This window comes from Panulirus ornatus, chromosome 6 (genome assembly GCF_036320965.1).
Source record: "Panulirus ornatus isolate Po-2019 chromosome 6, ASM3632096v1, whole genome shotgun sequence".
NCBI lineage: Eukaryota > Metazoa > Arthropoda > Malacostraca > Decapoda > Palinuridae > Panulirus > Panulirus ornatus.
Window position 1 is genome coordinate 55,147,126 of NC_092229.1, and position 20,570 is coordinate 55,167,695.

The window sequence follows — 20,570 nt, forward strand, 5'->3', positions numbered from 1 at the left end:
AAATAAAGCAAGTTTTAATTGATTCAAAGCTAACAACAACAGGTCAGAATTTTGATCTCAAAAACTAACTCTTCCATGATTTTCCTACATTCACAGAAATTAATGAAAGCTGACTTGAGAAAAGGAAAGATGAAGAATTTGAATTATTCAGCTCAAACTGTCATGAAACTAACCACTAAGTCTGCCACAAATACTGTCAACCCCCACACTCTAAAAGTACATATGCAACCTTCTACACTTTTTCTCTTACAGGATGGGTCTTAAAAGGTAAAGAGGCTGGTAGAGTTCAGAGGTGGGACAGACTGAGAAAGCAATGAAGATATATCATGTAATGCATGAGACTGATAAGGGAAAGAATGGAATTACTCATCAAAAGAAGCAGCTAAAAATAATGTTGAAAAATTACTACAAAAGTGTACATGTGTTAGCTGTAAGGGGATCAGTGCAGGTGAAAACTTAAAATGTGAAACCATTCTGAGAATGTGTGCATCTGTGAGAGGTATAAGATGGAGCCTACTTTGAGAAAAGGCATATCAAATATACAGACACACTGACAGACAGACAAAAATGACAGAAAAAATGTTAAAACACAGGTAAAATCAGTTCTCAAACCACAATGACATAAAAAATTGAATATTTCTCTCAATTGGGAAACTAATGCTTAAAGAAAGAGGCAAAATACACTCACCTGCATAATGGTTGATGCCAAACTCCACCTCCCATCTTCTTCTATCATCACCCTTAATGTAGTTGAGATGGCCCTCAAATTCTTGATGTAACTTGGTCAGGTACGATTTGTCAGAACCCTGCAAGATTTAATTTAGCAAACAATCCAGAAGAAACAGTTTCTAAAATAACTTTTCAAATACATAAAATGTATGTGTCATAAATAGCTTTACTGGCCCCTCCCTGTATTAAGTTAACTGCAGGTGAAATGCCACCTTCAACAATGTATCACTGTCAGTGGATGAAAAGGAGTACACCTTCATCAGGGAACTTCTTACTCCAAAGGAGTCTATTATTTCCCTGCAACTGATCACAGCACAGCCTTAAAGCTACAAAAGTCCCATTAATGGAGTTTGGGGTTATATAATAAAAAAAAAATATCATAATGAATTCCTGTACTGTATTAGGAATTAAGTAAGGTATATATGATTTTACTCTGCAATATAAAAATTAAGCTACAGTAATCTAAAGTATTGAATGTACTGTATAACAAACTCATCTAATAAGGCAAAGGCCTAGGATTTAAATGGTTCGATCAGTACCACTACTGCTGTACTGTAATCTAATAAAGCACAAAACAAAGCTAAGTAAATAAGAATTACCTTGGGCATGCGACACTCTTCTGAGAGAAGTTTAAGAATGCATTTTGGTGGCTTCTCCATTAATTCAAGGCACTCAGTGTTGTCAGTAAAGGTGATGTGGGAAAATTTTATTCCCTCTTGATGATACTACAATAAAAGAATTATTCCTTTAATAAACTGTATACTTTTGGGTCAAAAAAGCAACTTATAAAATACATTAATCCTGTTTGTACCTCTTTTTACTATGCCTCACAATAAATTCTTCTCTAAAGTGCAGTAAATCTGAAAACCCAATGGTATGACTATATTGTTTCATACTTTTGGTTCTTTAGTTTTAAGATGGATGCAGTTTCATAATATCTTCATTCCACCATCCATATTGTCCTAATACAGTAAAAAACAACAAAAAGAGAAAGCCTTACTATTTCTTGTTCCAGAGCAAATACGTAATGATTGAAAAACTTGTGTAACTTTTCATTGGTGTAGTTAATACATAATTGTTCAAAAGAGTTCACTGCAAAGTTCTCAAAGCCAAAGATGTCCAAGACCCCAAGGAACCTGTTCATATGGAAAAACAGATTAGTGTGTGACTTATGAGAGGACAGCTAGCTACGGCTGAAAGCTATATCAATATATTTTTTCAACCTATATTCTATGTGCATGTTTTATATTCTTTCAACCTATATTCTATGTGCATGTTTTGAATTAGTCAATGACCCAAAAAAATGAGTTCTTTGCCACTATGCTCATACAACCCTACTACAAAAGAAAGATTTTTTTTTTTTTTTTTTTTTATACTTTGTCGCTGTCTCCCGCGTTTGCGAGGTAGCGCAAGGAAACAGACGAAAGAAATGCCCCCCCCCCCATACACATGTACATACACACGTCCACACACGCAGATATACATACCTACACAGCTTTCCATGGTTTACCCCAGACGCTTCACATGCCTTGATTCAATCCACTGACAGCACGTCAACCCCTGTATACCACATGACTCCAATTCACTCTATTCCTTGCCCTCCTTTCACCCTCCTGCATGTTCAGGCCCCGATCACACAAAATCTTTTTCACTCCATCTTTCCACCTCCAATTTGGTCTCCCTCTTCTCCTCGTTCCCTCCACCTCCGACACATATATCCTCTTGGTCAATCTCTCCTCACTCATTCTCTCCATGTGCCCAAACCATTTCAAAACACCCTCTTCTGCTCTCTCAACCACGCTCTTTTTATTTCCACACATCTCTCTTACCCTTACGTTACTTACTCGATCAAACCACCTCACACCACACATTGTCCTCAAACATCTCATTTCCAGCACATCCATCCTCCTGCGCACATCTCTATCCATAGCCCACGCCTCGCAACCATACAACATTGTTGGAACCACTATTCCCTCAAACATACCCATTTTCGCTTTCCGAGATAATGTTCTCGACTTCCACACATTTTTCAAGGCTCCCAAAATTTTCGCCCCCTCCCCCACCCTATGATCCACTACAGAAAATTTCAAATAAGTGAGTGCTCATATTACACAGATATATGTTTGATGAGTATTTATGGAAACTTGTATGGGAGAGTGGTGGTATGTACAGAGTAACAGACATGAGAGGAGCCATGTGGTTTCATAAGTGGTACAGGATGTGGATAAGGTGTTTGTTATGAGGATCTGTAGAAAATACTTGAAAAAGAAAGGGATCTGTATGTGGTGCTTATGGGTCTTGAGAAAGCATATGATAGGGTTGATAAATATATCTTGTGGAAGGCGCTATGAATATAATGTGTGGATGGAGAGCTACTGGATACAGTGAGTTGATTTAATTGGGAAAGTAAGGAATGGGTGTGGGTAGGAGGGGAGGACGTTGAATGGTCCAGTTAAAGGTGGGTCTGCGACAAAAATAATGATTTCATCATTGCTAGAGGATGACAACAGCCATATGTATATGCCATGGCTCTGAGGGCAGACTTGAATTAGAAAATGAAGAAATTGGTGTCTGAGTTTGGGTTAGTGTGAAAAGAGAAAGTTGAGAGATAAGGAAAATGAGAGTGGTAAGAAGGCAAGATAGGTTGGTCTAAGTGTGATGACAAGAGTAGAACCTGGAGAATGTGGAGTGCATCAGATACCTGGGTGTGGATATGACAACAGATGACTCTATAAGAGATGAGGTAAACCATACAGTGGGTAAGGGGGAAAGATTCTGGGGGCAGTGAGGAAGGTGTGAAACAAGGAGCCTGTATCTGTGAGGACAAAGTTGATGGTATAGTAGTTCTGATGATGATGCACAGATGCAAGTCTTGGGCCCTAAATGAAAAAGACTGGAAGAGGGAGGACAAGATAAAATTGAAATGCCTGAAGACAACATGTAGAATTAGGTGGGTTGATTATGTAAACGACTTGGATTTGCACTGCCAAAAAGCATTTAAGAATGCACAGCATGGGAGGCTACTTAAGAAGCTGGATCACCAATTAAGTAGAAATGGAACACATAGTCTGAGGAGTGCTCTCAAAATAGGTGGAGGTCATCAGTGGAGCAACCACAAGATTCACTTCAGAGATGTTGCTCTTCTTGATCTAAGTGAATGACTTGCCAGAAGTTATAGACTCTTACCTGAATATGTTTGCAGATGACACACAGGTCATGAGGGAAGTGAAAGATGGGGAGGATTACAAGGAGCATTGCATTAGCCTACAAAAGGACATAAACAGACTCCACATTTGGTGTGATACATAGCTGATGAAATTCAATACAAGTAAGCATAAAGTAATATTGGAAAAGGAGAAAATGTGAAAAAAGGACTCATTAAAAAAATTATCCAGCAGAATATAAGCTTCAGGAATCTATACGTGAGAGCAGACTGGGAGTTAATATCATCCCTTACCTGATGCTAGGGTCGCATACTGAGAGAACAGTAAAGAAGACTAACTGTCTGCATGCAAAAATCAGAAAAGCTTTCAGATATATGGATAAGGAAACATTCAGGAAGCTGTTCACATCCTAATATGGCCAAAGCTAGAGTAAGCTTCTCAAGTTTGGTCACTGCATTTGAAGATGCACAAAGAACTTAGAAAGAAGATTCAGAGGAGGTCAATAAAGATGGCACTGGAATTAAGAAAGCTGAGTTATAAGGAAAGGTTAGGAGCCTTTAATTTGTCCATCATGGAGGAGAAAAGACTGAGGGGTGACATCATCACAGCCTCAAAGTTTTCAAACCAGACTGATGATGCAGACACTGAATTGCTCTTCAAAAGACGTGGGGATGGAACAACCAGAAGGCATACAATAAAAGCAAAAAAAAACCCTAATTACAAATACATATGTAGAAAAACACCTTTATAGAATAGGAATGGTGGATGATGGAATAAAATGAATAATGACATAGTATATGTGGACAACTTACAAGAGCTCAAAAGGTTATATAATAGTAGAGAACGTTCAAGAGATGTGACCCTATGAGCGTAAAACTTCCTCTTGTACAGTATAAAAAGGTAATTACATGCACGCTGAACAAAGAAACTCATGAAAACCACACTTATACAAATTCATTTTGTTCTATTAGCACAATTTTGTTTGTTAGCAATCCCTTCCACTAAGCAATCAAAAATAATTCCCACCAAAGAATCATTCATCCTGTCTCATGCTTTGAAATTCTCCCCAGCAGTAGCATGAACTACAAGATTTGCATTATCTAACTGCTGCTCTAGTACATTTTAACATCAAATATCTGAGATTCCTCATCCTCCTTGAAGTTACTTTATTACTCATCAGGCCCAGTGTGACTGCAAATTTGTATTCTCACCTCCTTAGTTATTTAGAATCAGGTTTGGTGTTAACTCAAAACTAGTAATACTATCACATTTTCTCACTGCGCATTTTTTCTAAGCAATATTCAATTTGGCACTCACTTAAAGCATGATTTTTTTTATTCTTATTAAACTGATTGACACATCACAATGAACTTTTTCAAATCAATTAGGCTCTTTTTATTTCATACTGAAAATAAATGGTTTCTCAGTCCGTGTATATTTTTTGCTTTAATGATATAAAAAAATACATCTTAAAATGCTATGGCTTCATAATGAAATATTACTATATCGCACTACCACTGTCAACCCAGAAAAGTCAAAGGACACAGGTAATGCTCTGCATTTCTAACCAATGATGTGCCGGGTTGATCTCTCTAAACCAAGTAATGTTAGCACAGATATCATTAACTTGGTAATCTTAAAGCTGGTTATTCTGTCTAGAAAAGGCTTCTTTAAGAATGGGTACTGTATAATGAAGGAAAACGTCACCTAGTTTGGTCCTGGCCTGGGTTAGTGCATTTGTTAATATGGTCCACCAGCCATGCAAATGTGCGAGAGTATAGCGCTTTTGCCATGGCGTGTCTGTTTTCCTTGGCTTCAGCATGTTTCAGTGGGATACGTGTGATGTTGCCTCTAATGTTGATCTGCCTCTGAAGCACAATACCAAGAAGATCTTCTTCTGTAAGCCCCAGTAATTCGGATAGTATTTTAAGCACCTTTTTATCGTCGTTTGTTAACTCACAATTTTCACCATCAATATCGGCAAACTAAGGAATAAGAAAAAATATTTATAAGGATAAACATATACAACAGTCTTGGAACATAAAGTGAGGTACACAATATCATGTCATACAAATGAATACAGTGCTTCACGTATCCATATAAATAAAGACAGTATAAATCATCAATATTGCATTCTACTGCCACCTCTTAATATCAGCTTTATTGAAAACCTTTCAAAATTTTGGAATTTCAAAAGATGTTAAACATGGAAATTCTGTTTTGACCTTACCTCTAAATTACCAAGCCAAAGGATGGCTGCCAAGGTTCCATATATCCCTTCACAGATTTCTGGTGGCACATGAAGAACATTGAAAGCTAAACGAAGGCTATCAAATTTACGAACATCATCGACACCATCTATTGTAATACAACCAGACTGGTTCAGGTAGGTGTAGGATTTTGCAGGTTGTAGGTGAAACTGGTCAGCAAGTTCTTTGTTGTTCTGGGAAAAATTGAACAGATGTATTGTAATTAAAACAATATCCAGTTGCATATATGCTCTTAACCTGTTTCTGAAAAATCATGATTAAATTTTGTTAGACAATAAATCCACCAATCTGTCATATGATGTATTCTTAAAACCCACATACATAAATGAAAAAACACAAAACTATTAGTTTAGAATTATACCATAAATGTGAACCGATCTCCAGAATGACAAATTTGTCATAGAGATCATTCACAAAGTACCAGCAATGAAGGGATGAAATCAAGTCATAACTTCAATAAAAACATACAGTAATCCTATTCTATTAGGAAAAAGTTTCCACAGTTGTAGTCTTCTAAAGCCTTGTTTCAAGACAAAAACATACTTTTGATAGATATTTCACTTTTACTTCATTTATCTGGACTTTAGGTAATAAGAATCCACCAGAAACTGGATCACAGTGAGATTGTTTAGAAGTGTAACAATAATTTTCCAAAATGCACATGAATGCTGGCTATCTTTAAAAATCTGGCTTCAACTAAAACTTCTAAGACACTAACTGAACAAATTTGGATATAAACTCATCTAGATTCTGCATTTTCATACTTATTCACTATTTCCTAGGTGAGCAAGTTAGCAACCAAAACAGATGACTGAGCCTTAGAGGGAAAAAAAAATTAATGTTTTGCTGTTTCCTTTCTTCCTTCTTTTGGAAAGTAATATAAGATGGGTGGATTTCCAGAACCTCTCTCACCTTCCATGACAAGCAGAAGATGCACAGGCAATATTCTTTCCCCTCTATCCCCAGGAATTCTGCATATGTTTTGTTTATGATGGCCACATGAACTTAGCTCTGATCGGCACAAAGTGGTCAAATGAAGACTTATGAGTAGCAGACTGGCTAATTCATTTGTTTCCCACTCAAATTCTGCTTCTTCAGTAGTGAAGCGGCAGTTCCCATTTATATAGTAGTGAACAAGTTCTGTATTCAATGTTCTAGCCCTCAATGATAAAATTTTGTTACAATGCAGAAATTCACACACAAAAAAAAAATCAACTATTTCAACTGCCATACTATAAGATATCCTGGAAAAATTAAAATATATGAGCACAAATCACTTAGGAATCAAAAATATAAAGTACTAAGCATCCTATGCACAATATCAATGACTTCAGATTAAGCATTAAATCCTAGCACCACTGAAAAAGACACGAACACACTGAAAGTGACCTGAAAGAGTGATCCTGTGAGGATGGAGCACATGTATCATGTTACAAACAATACATGAGGATGAAGCACATGTATCATGCTACTGATACTATGAGAGGATGGAGCACATATATCATGCTACCAACAATGTGTAAGGATGAAGCACATGCAACATGTTACCAACAATACATGAGGATGAAGCACATGTATGATGTTACCAGTACTATGTGAGGTTGGAACACATGTATCATGCTACCAACAATATGTAAGGATGGAGCACATGCATCATGTTACCAACAATTCATGGGGATAGAGCACACAGTCATCATGTTAACAACAATATGAGAGGATGGAGCACATTTACCATGTTACCAACAATATGTAAGGATGAAGCACATGTATCATGTTACCAGCAATACATGAGAATGGAGCACTATCATGCTATCAACAATATGTGAGGCTGGAGTACATGTATCATGTTACCAATACTATGTGAGGATGAAGCACATGTATCATGTTACCAACAACATGTAAGGATGTAACAACTGTATCACATCACCAAAAATACATGAAGACAGGAGACATGTATCATGTTAACAATAAGACATAGATCCAAAACAACCATACAGTGTCATTCTTCAACATCTGGTGAGTTCATTCATAATTTCCTTCCAGGTAATCTCCTTTAATATCTGATGAGTAAATTCATAACTTCCTTCCAGGAAATGTCCTTCAACTTCTGGATAGTAGAGTCAGAAAATCCCTTCCATGTAATAATAACTTGATTCTAAGGTGTTTTTCTCATACCCAGAAATCTCAGGCATGTGAACCACCTTCAGCAATAATGAGTCTAAATAGGTGGAATCTTACTGTCCAGTGATCTTTAACAAACTAATGTTAATCTAATCTTTACGGTCAGAAGCAGTAAGCCAAATAAACCCAGGAATTTGCAGGGGTGCCACTAGTTGATCTGAGAATGTAGTAGTAGCTTAACTTATTCTACATACATAATGCTACAATTTATATTGTAGCATTTAAACATACACATTTTTTTTTCTTAACTGCCCCCTCCTGCTTTTGTGAGGTGGGTTCAGGAACAAATGAACAGTGGCCTCATCTGCACACATCCACTCTCTAGCTGTCACATGTAAAGTCCTGAAACCAGAGCCAACCATCTTCAGCCAAGTCCGACAGACTACTTTATGGTTTAATTTGCTCCATATACCCTGGTTCAGCCTGGTGACAGCATATTGCTCAACATATGATATATCAATCCAATTCATTCTTTGCCTAGTTTGTCTTTCCCCTTCCTGGATGTTCAGGCCCCAGTACCCTAAAGCCTCCTTCATCCCTCTACTTCTTTCTTAGTCTCCCTCAGGTCTCTGGTTATTACCACACTCTCATTTCTTACAAAAGCAACCCACATTACACCACATATTATCATCCATCACTTCATTTCCAAAAAGTTGACCTACTTCATTCTTTTGCATTCAAGGCCCAAAACCCACATACAAACACCACTGTCAGGACTACTTTCAAACATTACACTCTTTGCTCTAGCATGCTAGCCACTCTTTAATGCACTCTGGACTTCAGATCTCTCTTCCACTTTATGACTCACTTCATTCCTCATGGTTGCATCAGCTACCACACTGATGCCTACTTATCTTAGCTAGTCATGCTTAAACCATCCTGGCTCCTTCCCCTACTGCATCTCATTGCCATACTTTTGTTCACATTTACTTTCAATTTTCTTTCACACTCCCTAATGGCAGTAATTATATTTTGAAACAATACAGCAAGTCTGATGTACTTATTGTCAACACACCTGTGCAGCAGCAACAAGCTGATACAATACATGGTAGTTTCGCTCTTGTGGTCCCTGAAATGTGATGCGAGATTGCTCGAGCAAATAGTCTTGCATGACACAACCTTTTATGTGCCATGAAGAATCAAAACACACCTGCATAAACTTCCCAAATCGACTAGAGTTGTCATTTCTTACTGTTTTGGCATTACCTGAGAAAAAAATACATCATTATCCTAAGAGTCTGTCTTCAAAAAATGAGAAATAATAACAATAAAATGAAGTCATGTTAGCTATAAATCTTATCATGCCTAAAATACTCTCAAGAAGTTTCCAAAACAATAAAAAAAAATTGCAATAATAAAGGTAATTGTATACTGTAACAGCATACTAGTTAACATAAACAAGAAATAAGGTTTATCCAGAATCAACGATATAACCAAATTGAAACAAAGAAAACATTTCAGATTTATCTAAACTCCTAGGGAATTCTACCTGTATATTTACAGTGTCATGACTAACCATATATATGAGTTTCCTCTCCTGACTATTCAAATTGGAAGGCTTAGTTTATTGGTATGTAATGGTGCCTTATGTTGCAAGTAACTACAATAAGCAAAAAAACAAACTACTGCAGACTCAATTAACCATATAACACAAAGGGGGAGGTACAGTCCAGGTATGTGTGCTTAGTTTGCCCCACATTAGACAGTGGTTAATTAGAGATAGACTCACAGTCACTTATAACAGTGATGATGATTCTGTAGATACTGAACTGTTAACAGTGGGGAAAGTTCTTTGCAATTCAGTAATTCATTGTTTGTAAGAAATAATATATGAAGAGAGGAAAGACAATGAATGGTAGCAAACAAGCAGTAAGTTGTGTGCAGAGAAGATAATAGATAAATCAAATGTCAGGAAAACAACAAGTATGTTTATATCCATGATTTCTTTCTACATTTGATATCTTTTAGTAGCTGATAAGACTAAAATATCTTTTTTAATCTTTCAACACACCTCACTCTTGGGAGCCCACCTATATTTTCTTGGTTCTATCTTTTAAGGGTTAAACTTACCAAAAGCTTCAAGGATAGTGTTGGCCTCGATGATTTGTTGTTCCACCCAAGTAGATACCCCTGATGTAACTGAGCAAAGATATTGGAGAATAAATTTTGTGGTTTCTGTTTTGCCAGCACCAGACTCCCCAGATATAACACATGACTGGTTCTGGTCCTGGCGCTGCAGAGCAACAAAAGATGATTCTGATATGGCAAACACATGGGGTTCCTCTTCTAGCAGCTTCTTTCCTTGGTACCTCATGACTGCTTCCTGCAAAAAGTGGTAAGTTCAGATAAAGTTAAGTATAATAAAAATCAAACAATTCATGTCAAAAATAAATCAAGATCTGAAACTGTTTAGCTCAAGTATATGAATAATGTAAAATATAGCCATATTTCATCGTACTACTTCTCATGCTCATACTTGAATCTACATTACTTAACACACTTTTGTCTGTCTTCAAAATATATGCCAACTCTTTTCCTTTTTCCTGTAATATTTTCTCATTTGCTTCAAAATCATTTTCTATGAAATATGCATAATTACTTTTAGATGCGCCAGACAATGGCAAGATGTTTATCAAGGATTACTTGCTATACTATTTACTGAGGAAATTACTTGGAGTAATAAGTTGTACTGTAGACTGCATGTACAGAAATCTCCCTCTAATTATCTATTCTCTCTCTCTCTCTCTCTCTCTCTCTCTCTCTCTCTCTCTCTCTCTCTCTCTCTCTCTCTCTCTCTCTATTTTTCAATATTTTTTCATTCATGTCTGCCATTTCCTGCATCAGCGAGGTAGAACCAGGAACGATGAGGAAATGGCCTCATTCATTCACATCCACTCTCTAGCTTCCAAGTATTATGCACCAAAACTAGAGCCCTCTATCCACAATCAGGTCCCACAAACCTTTCTGTAATTTTCCCTGACTGCTTCCCATGCCCTAGTGCAACATACTGATATAGTGTTATCCCCTCTAAGCCACATCACTCCAGTGTGCTCTATCCCTTGCATGTCTTGCACTCTCCTGCATGTTCAGACCCCATGACTTCAAAGCATCTTTCACTCCATCTGGTGAATTCCTGGTGAAGTCTTCAGGGGTTTTCACTTTTGGATGATTATTAATTGAAATTAGAGTTTCAGTCTGAATACATTCCATAAATAAGTTACTGAGAACAGGACTAAGTGGATTTCCCATGGCAAGACCAAATATATGTCTTTATAAATCACCTTCATCATCTTGGAAAACATTATTGAAAACACAAAGCTCTACTAATTCAATGAAGTTTTTATGGGCAGGGGCAAGGCAAGACTGAGATCAGACGATTTCCTCCTTAGATATGTGATGGTTTCATTAATGGCACCATTAAAGAAAAGGGAATTCACATCAAAGCCAATGAGTTTATGATCAGGCAAATTAATGTTTCTAACTTTGTTTACAGAATCTAAGCTATTAATAACATGCAATTTTTCCATGAAAATTACCAAGGTGTTTTGCAAACCATTTAGATGATTTATAACTACGGGAATTGACAGATGATTAGTCTGAGGGGAGAGCCATCTTTTCCAGTTCTTGGTAGACCATATATAAAAGGAAGAGAAGGATCAACCATCCTTAATGACTTCAGAATGTCCTAGTGCTTATTCAACAATTGGTAGAGTCTGGAGATGAAGGTCTTTAGTTTATCATTAAGCTCGTGGGATGTCTGATCACTATCTTGTGGAGGAGAAAGTGAAGATTTGTAGAGGTTTTCAAAAAAGAAGAGAGAATGTGGGGGAGAAAAGAGTGGTGAGAGTAAGTGAGCTTGGAAAGAAGACTTGAGTGAAAAAATACCAAGAGAGATTGAGTGCAGAATGGCAAAAGGTGAAAGCAAATGAAGTGAGGGGAGTGGGTGGCGAATGAGATGTATTTAAAGAAGCAGTGATGGCATGTGCAAGAGATGCACAGGGGTATGAAAGAGTGGGAAGTGGGCAGATTAGAAAGGTTGTGAGAGGTGGGATGAAGAGGTAAAGTTGTTTGTGAAAGAAAACAGAGAGGCATTTGGACAATATTTACAAGGAAGGAGGGTAAATGACTGGGAGATGTATAAGAGAAAGTGGCACAGGGTCAAGATGAAGGTGCAAGGGTAGAAAAAGAGGGCAAATGAGAGTTGGAGTCAGAGAGCATCATCAAACTTTAGGGAAAATAAAAAGATGTTTTGCAAGGAGGTAGATAACATGCGTAAGACAAGACAACAAGTGGGAACATCAGTGAACGGGGCAAGGGAGGAAGTGATAACAGGCAGTGATGGAGTGAGAAGGAGACGGAGTGAGTATCTTAAAGGATTACTGAATGTGTTTGATGATAGAGTGGCAGACGTAGGATGTTTTGGTCAGGGTGGTGTGCGAAGTGAGAGAGTCAAGGAAAGTGGTTTGGTGAAGTGAGAAGAGGTGGTGAAAGCCTTGCGGAAGAAGAAATCTAGGAAGGTGGTGGGATTGGATGGTACTGCAGTTGAATTTATTAAGAAAGGGGGTGACTGTGTTACTGATTGGTTGGTAAGGATATTCAATATATGTATGGATCATGGTGAATTGCCTGAGGATAGGTGGAATGCATATATAGAGCTATTGTACAAAAGCAAAGGAGATAAAGGTGAGTGTTCAAACTACAGAGGCATAAGTTTGTTGAGCATTCCTGGAAAATTGTATGGGAGGGTATTGACTGAGAGGGTGAAGGCACATACAGAGCATCAGACTGGGGAGTAGTGTGGTTTAGAAGTGGTACAGGGTGTGCAGGTCAGGTGTTTACTTTGAAGAATGTATGTGAGAAATACTTAGAAAAACAGATGGGTTTTTATGGATATATGGTGTGGGAGGTAAGCTGTTAGAAGCAGTGAGAAGTTTTTATCAAGGGTGTGAGGCATATGTACAGTAGGAAGAAAGGAGAGTGTCGCCATAGTTGTTTAATCTGTTTATGGATGGGGTGGATAGGGAGGTAAATGCAAAAGCTTTGGAGAGAGAGGGCAGTCTGTAGAATGTTAGGGATGAGAGAGCCTGGAAAGGGAGTCAATTGCTGATCTCCGATGATACAGCACTGATGGTTGATTCAAGTGAGAAACTGCAGAAGTTGGTGACTGAGTTTGAAAAAGTGTATGAAAGGAAAAAGTTGAGAGTAAATGTGAATAAGAGCAAGGTTATTAGGTTCAGCAGGGTTGACAAACAAGTTAGTTGGGATGTAAGTTTGAATGGGGAAAAATTGAAGGAAGTTAAGTGTTTCAGATATCTGGGAGTGGATTTGGCAGCGGATGGAACCATGGAAGCAGGAGTCACAGGGTGGGGGAGAGAGTGAAAGTTCTGAAAGCGTTGAAAAATATGTGGAAGGTGAGAACATTATCTCGGAAACCAAAAATGGGTATGTTTGAAGGAATAGTGGTTCCAACAATGTTATATGGTTGCGAGGTGTGGTCTATAGATAGGGTTGTGCAGAGGAGGGTGGATGTGTTGGAAATGAGATCTTTGAGGACAATATGCGGTGTAAGGTGATTTGATCGAGTAAGTAATGAAAGGGTAAGAGAGATGTGTGGTAATAAAAAGAATGTGGTTGAGAGAGCAGAAGAGGGTGTTTTGAAATGATCTGGTCACATGGAGAGAATGAGTGAGGAAAGATTGACAAAGAGGTTATATGTGTCAGAGGTGGAGGGAGCGAGAAGTGGGAAACCAAATTGGAGGTGGAAGGATGCAAAGAAAAAGATTTTTAACGAATGGGGCCTGAACATGCAGGAGGGTGAAAGGTGTGCAAGGAACAGAGTGAATTGGAAGGATGTGGTATACCAGGATCAACGTGCTGTCAATGGATTGAACCAGGGGATGTGAAGCGTCTGGGGTAAACCATGGAAAGTTTTGTGGGGCCTGGATGTGGAAAGGGAGCTGTGGTTTCAGTGCATTATACATGATAGCTAGAGACTGAGTGTGAACGAATGTGGTCTTAATTGTCTTTTCCTAGCGTTACCTTGAGCGCATGCGGAGGCAGGGGGTTGTCATTTCGTATGTGGCGGTGTGGCAACAGGAATGAATAAAAGCAGCAAGTATGAATTATGTACATGTGTATATATGTATATGTCTGTGTATGTATATATATATGTATACAATGAAATGTATAGGTATGTGTATGTGTGTGTGTGTGGATGTGTACATATATGCATGTGTATGTAGTTGGGCTGGGCCGTTCTTTTGTCTGTTTCTTTGCGCTACCTCGCTAATGCGGGAGACAATAACAAAGTATAGTAAATGAATAATAAATATAAATAAAAATTCATTTACATTTGCATCTATCATACTATGTCGCTGTCTCCCATGTTAGCAAGGCAGCGCAAGAAAACAGATGAAAGAATGACCCAACCCTCCCACATGCACATGTATACACATACATGCTCACACACGCATATATACATACCTATACATTTCAACATATACATAAATATCCATAAACAGACATATACATATATACACATCTACATATTCATACTTGCTGCCTTTATCCATTCCTGTCACCCCCTGCCACACATGCATATATACAAACCTATACATTTCAACACATACATACATATACATACACAGACATATACATATGTATATATATATATATATATATATATATATATATATATATATATATATATATATATATATATATATATATATACATATATATATATATATATATATATATATATCCCTGGGGATAGGGGAGAAAGAATACTTCCCACGTATTCCCTGCGTGTCGTAGAAGGCGACTAAAAGGGGAGGGAGCGGGGGGCTGGAAATCCTCCCCTCTCGTTTTTTTTTTTTTTAATTTTCCAAAAGAAGGAACAGAGAATTGGGCCAGGTGAGGGTATTCCCTTAAGGCCCAGTCCTTTGTTCTTAACGCTACCTCGCTAATGCGGGAAATGGCGAATAGTTTGAAAGAAAAGAAGAAAGATATATATATATATATATATATTATTTTTTTTTTATTATACTTTGTCGCTGTCTCCCGCGTTTGCGAGGTAGCGCAAGGAAACAGACGAAAGAAATGGCCCAACCCCCCCCCATACACATGTATATACAATACGTCCACACAAGCAAATATACATACCTACACAGCTTTCCATGGTTTACCCCAGATGCTTCACATGCCTTGATTCAATCCACTGACAGCACGTCAACCCCGGTATACCACATCGCTCCAATTCACTCTATTCCTTGCCCTCCTTTCACCCTCCTGCATGTTCAGGCCCCGATCACACAAAATCTTTTTCACTCCATCTTTCCACCTCCAATTTGGTCTCCCTCTTCTCCTCGTTCCCTCCACCTCCGACACATATATCCTCTTGGTCAATCTTTCCTCACTCATTCTCTCCATGTGCCCAAACCATTTCAAAACACCCTCTTCTGCTCTCTCAACCACGCTCTTTTTATTTCCACACATCTCTCTTACCCTTACGTTACTCACTCGATCAAACCACCTCACACCACACATTGTCCTCAAACATCTCATTTCCAGCACATCCATCCTCCTGCGCACAACTCTATCCATAACCCACGCCTCGCAACCATACAACATTGTTGGAACCACTATTCCTTCAAACATACCCATTTTTGCTTTCCGAGATAATGTTCTCGACTTCCACACATTCTTCAAGGCCCCCAGAATTTTCGCCCCCTCCCCCACCCTATGATCCACTTCCGCTTCCATGGTTCCATCCGCTGCCAGATCCACTCCCAGATATCTAAAACACTTCACTTCCTCCAGTTTTTCTCCATTCAAACTCACCTCCCAATTGACTTGACCCTCAACCCTACTGTACCTAATAACCTTGCTCTTATTCACATTTACTCTTAACTTTCTTCTTCCACACACTTTACCAAACTCAGTCACCAGCTTCTGCAGTTTCTCACATGAATCAGCCACCAGCGCTGTATCATCAGCGAACAACAACTGACTCACTTCCCAAGCTCTCTCATCCCCAACAGACTTCATACTTGCCCCTCTTTCCAAAACTCTTGCATTTACCTCCCTAACAACCCCATCCATAAACAAATTAAACAACCATGGAGACATCACACACCCCTGCCGCAAACCTACATTCACTGAGAACCAATCACTTTCCTCTCTTCCTACACGTACACATGCCTTACATTCTCGATAAAAACTTTTCACTGCTTCTAACAACTTTCCTCCCACACCATATATTCTTAATACCTTCCACAGAGCATCTCTATCAACTCTATCATATGCCTTCTCCAGATCCATAAATGCTACATACAAATCCATTTGCTTTTCTAAGTATTTCTCACATACATTCTTCAAACACCTGATCCACACATCCTCTACCACTTCTGAAACCACACTGCTCTTCCCCAATCTGATGCTCTGTACATGCCTTCACCCTCTCAATCAATACCCTCCCATATAATTTACCAGGAATACTCAACAAACTTATACCTCTGTAATTTGAGCACTCACTCTTATCCCCTTTGCCTTTGTACAATGGCACTATGCACGCATTCCGCCAATCCTTAGGCACCTCACCATGAGTCATACATACATTAAATAACCTTACCAACCAGTCAACAATACAGTCACCCCTTTTTTAATAAATTCCACTGCAATACCATCCAAACCTGCTGCCTTGCCGGCTTTCATCTTCCGCAAAGTTTTCACTACCTCTTCTCTGTTTACCAAATCATTTTCCCTAACCCTCTCACTTTGCACACCACCTCGACCAAAACACCCTATATCTGCCACTCTATCATCAAACACATTCAACAAACCTTCAAAATACTCACTCCATCTCCTTCTCACATCACCACTACTTGTTATCACCTCCCCATTTGCGCCCTTCACTGAAGTTCCCATTTGCTCCCTTGTCTTATGCACTTTATTTACCTCCTTCCAGAACATCTTTTTATTCTCCCTAAAATTTAATGATACTCTCTCACCCCAACTCTCATTTGCCCTTTTTTTCACCTCTTGCACCTTTCTCTTGACCTCCTGTCTCTTTCTTTTATACATCTCCCACTCAATTGCATTTTTTCCCTGCAAAAATCGTCCAAATGCCTCTCTCTTCTCTTTCACTAATACTCTTACTTCTTCATCCCACCACTCACTACCCTTTCTAATCAACCCACCTCCCACTCTTCTCATGCCACAAGCATCTTTTGCGCAATCCATCACTGATTCCCTAAATACATCCCATTCCTCCCCCACTCCCCTTGCTTCCATTGTTCTCACCTTTTTCCATTCTGTACTCAGTCTCTCCTGGTATTTCCTCACACAGGTCTCCTTCTCAAGCTCACTTACTCTCGCCACCCTCTTCACTCCAACATGTATATATACATACATGTACATAATTCATACTTGCTGCCTTCATCCATTCCCATCACCTCCTGCCACACATGGTAGGGGATGACAGGTAGCGCTGGGAAAATACAAAATGCTACATTCGTTCACACTCAGTTTCTAGCTGTCATGTGTAATGCACCAAAACCACAGCTCCCTTTCCACATCCAGACCCCACAAAACTTTCCATGGTTTACCCCAGACGCCTCACACGCTCTGGTTCAAGCCACGGACAGCATGTTGACCCTAGTATACCACATCGCTCCAATTCACTCTATTCCTTGCATGCCTTTCACCCTCCTGCATGTTCAGGCCCCAATCACTCAAAATCTTTTTCACTCCATCCTTCCACCTTCAATTTGGTCTCCCACTTCTCGTTCCCTCCACCTCTGACACATATATCCTCTTTGTCAATCTTTCCTCACTCATTCTCTCCATGTGACCAAACTATTTCAATACACCCTCTTCTGCTCTCTCAACCACACTCTTTTTATTTCCATACATCTCTCTTACCCTTTTATCACTTACTCGATCAAACCACCTCACACCAAATATTGTCCTCAAACATTTCATTTCCAACACATCCATCCTCCTCTATACAACCCAGTGTATAGCTCATGCCTTACAATCATAAAAAAATTGTTGGAATTACTATTCCTTAAAACATACCCATTTTTGCTCTACGAGATAACGTTCTCTCCTTCCACACATTCTTCATTGCTCCCAGAACCATCGTCCCCTCCCTCACCCTGTGACTCACTTCTGCTTCCATGGTTCCATTCACTGCTAAGTCCACTCCCAGAAATCTACAACACTTCACTTCCTCCAATTTTTCTCCATTCAAACTTACCTCCCAATCAACTTGGCCTTCAATCCTACTGAACCTAATAACCTTGCTCTTATTCATGTTTACAGTCAACTTTCCCCTTTCACACACTTTTCCAAACTCAGTTACCATCTTCTGCAGATTCTCACTCGAATCAGTCACAAGAGCTGTATCATCGGCGAACAACAACTGACTCACTTCCCAGGCTCTCTAATCCACAAAAGAAGGCATACTTGCCCTTCTCTCCAAAACTCTTGCATTTACCTTCCTAAATACCCCATCCATAAACAAATTAAACAACCATGGGGACATCACACACCCTTCCCGCAGACCTACATTCCCTGGGAACCAATCACTCTCCTCTGTTCCTACTCGTACACATGCATTACATCCTTGGTAAAAACTTTTTACTGCTTCTAGCAACTTACCTCCCTCATCATATACTCTTAATACCTTCCACAAAGCATCTCTATTAACCCTATCATATGCCCTCTCCAGATGCATAAATCTAAGTATTTCTCACACACATTCTTCAAAGCAAACACCTGATCCATACATCCTCTACCACTTCTGAAACCACACTGCTCTTCCCTAATCTGATGCTCTTGACATGCCTTCACCCTCTCAATTAATATCCTCCCATATAATTTCCCAGGAATACTCAACAAACTTATGCCTTTGTAGTTTGAATACTCACCTTAATCCCCTTTGCCTTTGTACAATGGTACTATACATGCATTCCACCAATCCTCAGGCACTTCACCATGATCCATAAATACACCAAATATCCTTACCAATCAATCAACAACAGTCACCCCTTTTTTAATAATTCCATTGCAATACCATCTAAACCCACCGCCTTGCCAGCTTTCATCTTCCGCAAAGCTTTCACTATACCTTCTCTCTTAACCAAACCATTCTCCCTGACCCTCTCACTTTGCATACCACCCAATCAAAACACCCTATATCTGCCACTCTATCATCAAACACATTCAAGAAACCTTCAAAATACTCATTTCATCTCACTTCATCACTTCCTGATATCACTTGCCCCCTTCACTGATGTTCCCATTTGTTCTTGTTTTATGCACATCATTTACCTCCTTCCAAAACATCTTTTCATTCTGCCTAAAATTCATCGATACTCTCTCACCCCAACTCTCATCTGCCCTCCTTTTCAATCCTTGCACTTTTCTCTTTACCTCCTGCTACTTTCTTTAATACATCTTCCAGTCATTTGCACTTCTTCCTCGCAAGTATCATCCAAACGCCTCTTTTTTCTCTTTCACTAACTACTATACTTCATCCTACCACTCACTACCCTTTCTAATCTGCCCACCTTCCACCTTTCTAATACCACATGCATCTTTTGCACAAGCCATCATTGCTTCCCTGAATACATCCCAGTCCTCACCCACTCCTCTCACATCATTTGCTCTCACCTCTTGCCATTGTACACTCACTCAATCTTTCCTGGTACTTCCTCATACAAATCTCCTTTCTAAGCTCACTTCTCTCCAATATTCTCTCTTCTTCCAGGATGAGGTTCCAATGTAGGTGAGGGGTCACCTTTTGTGATGCTGTATAATTGTGAAAGAGCTTCTCATTCCCAAGGAGTCTACATTTTCCAATTCTATTAGGTGGTGCAATCTTGGTTTCTAGGAGCCTCTGGAAAGACATCTTGGGCAACATCAGGACTCTTTCTTAGGAAGGGTTCCTGGGGTAATTACGAATAAATAGATAAATACACACACAAATTAGCAGTACTCACAGGGCCATATATCTCCAGCTCCTTATATGGGTTGACAGCTATCAGGATGCTGCCAGTGTAAGTCTGAGACAAAGTTAAGGAAAAAATACATTTTAACAAGTAAGATGTTTCAATCATTTTGAAAAATAATAATCTCTTGCCTAATATAATGAATTAATTCTTGAACATTATGAATATCTGTAAAGTGCTTTTAAAATATATGATTATGATGACCACGT

The 20,570-nt window shown here is 38.9% G+C and overlaps 1 protein-coding gene across 1 annotated transcript in view; it reads right to left on the reverse strand.

Moving 5' to 3' along the window:
* Myo81F (Myosin 81F) overlaps positions 1–20,570 on the reverse strand; it is a 387,373-nt gene that overhangs the window by 268,076 nt on the left and 98,727 nt on the right. Inside the window, exons 3-10 of the mRNA XM_071662293.1 lie at positions 20,353–20,415; positions 10,415–10,667; positions 9,360–9,550; positions 6,124–6,336; positions 5,601–5,878; positions 1,730–1,865; positions 1,329–1,454; positions 689–806 (exon numbers count right to left, since the gene is read on the reverse strand). Coding sequence (XP_071518394.1) covers positions 689–806; positions 1,329–1,454; positions 1,730–1,865; positions 5,601–5,878; positions 6,124–6,336; positions 9,360–9,550; positions 10,415–10,667; positions 20,353–20,415 — 1,378 coding nt within the window. The remainder of the gene's footprint in view (positions 1–688; positions 807–1,328; positions 1,455–1,729; positions 1,866–5,600; positions 5,879–6,123; positions 6,337–9,359; positions 9,551–10,414; positions 10,668–20,352; positions 20,416–20,570) is intronic.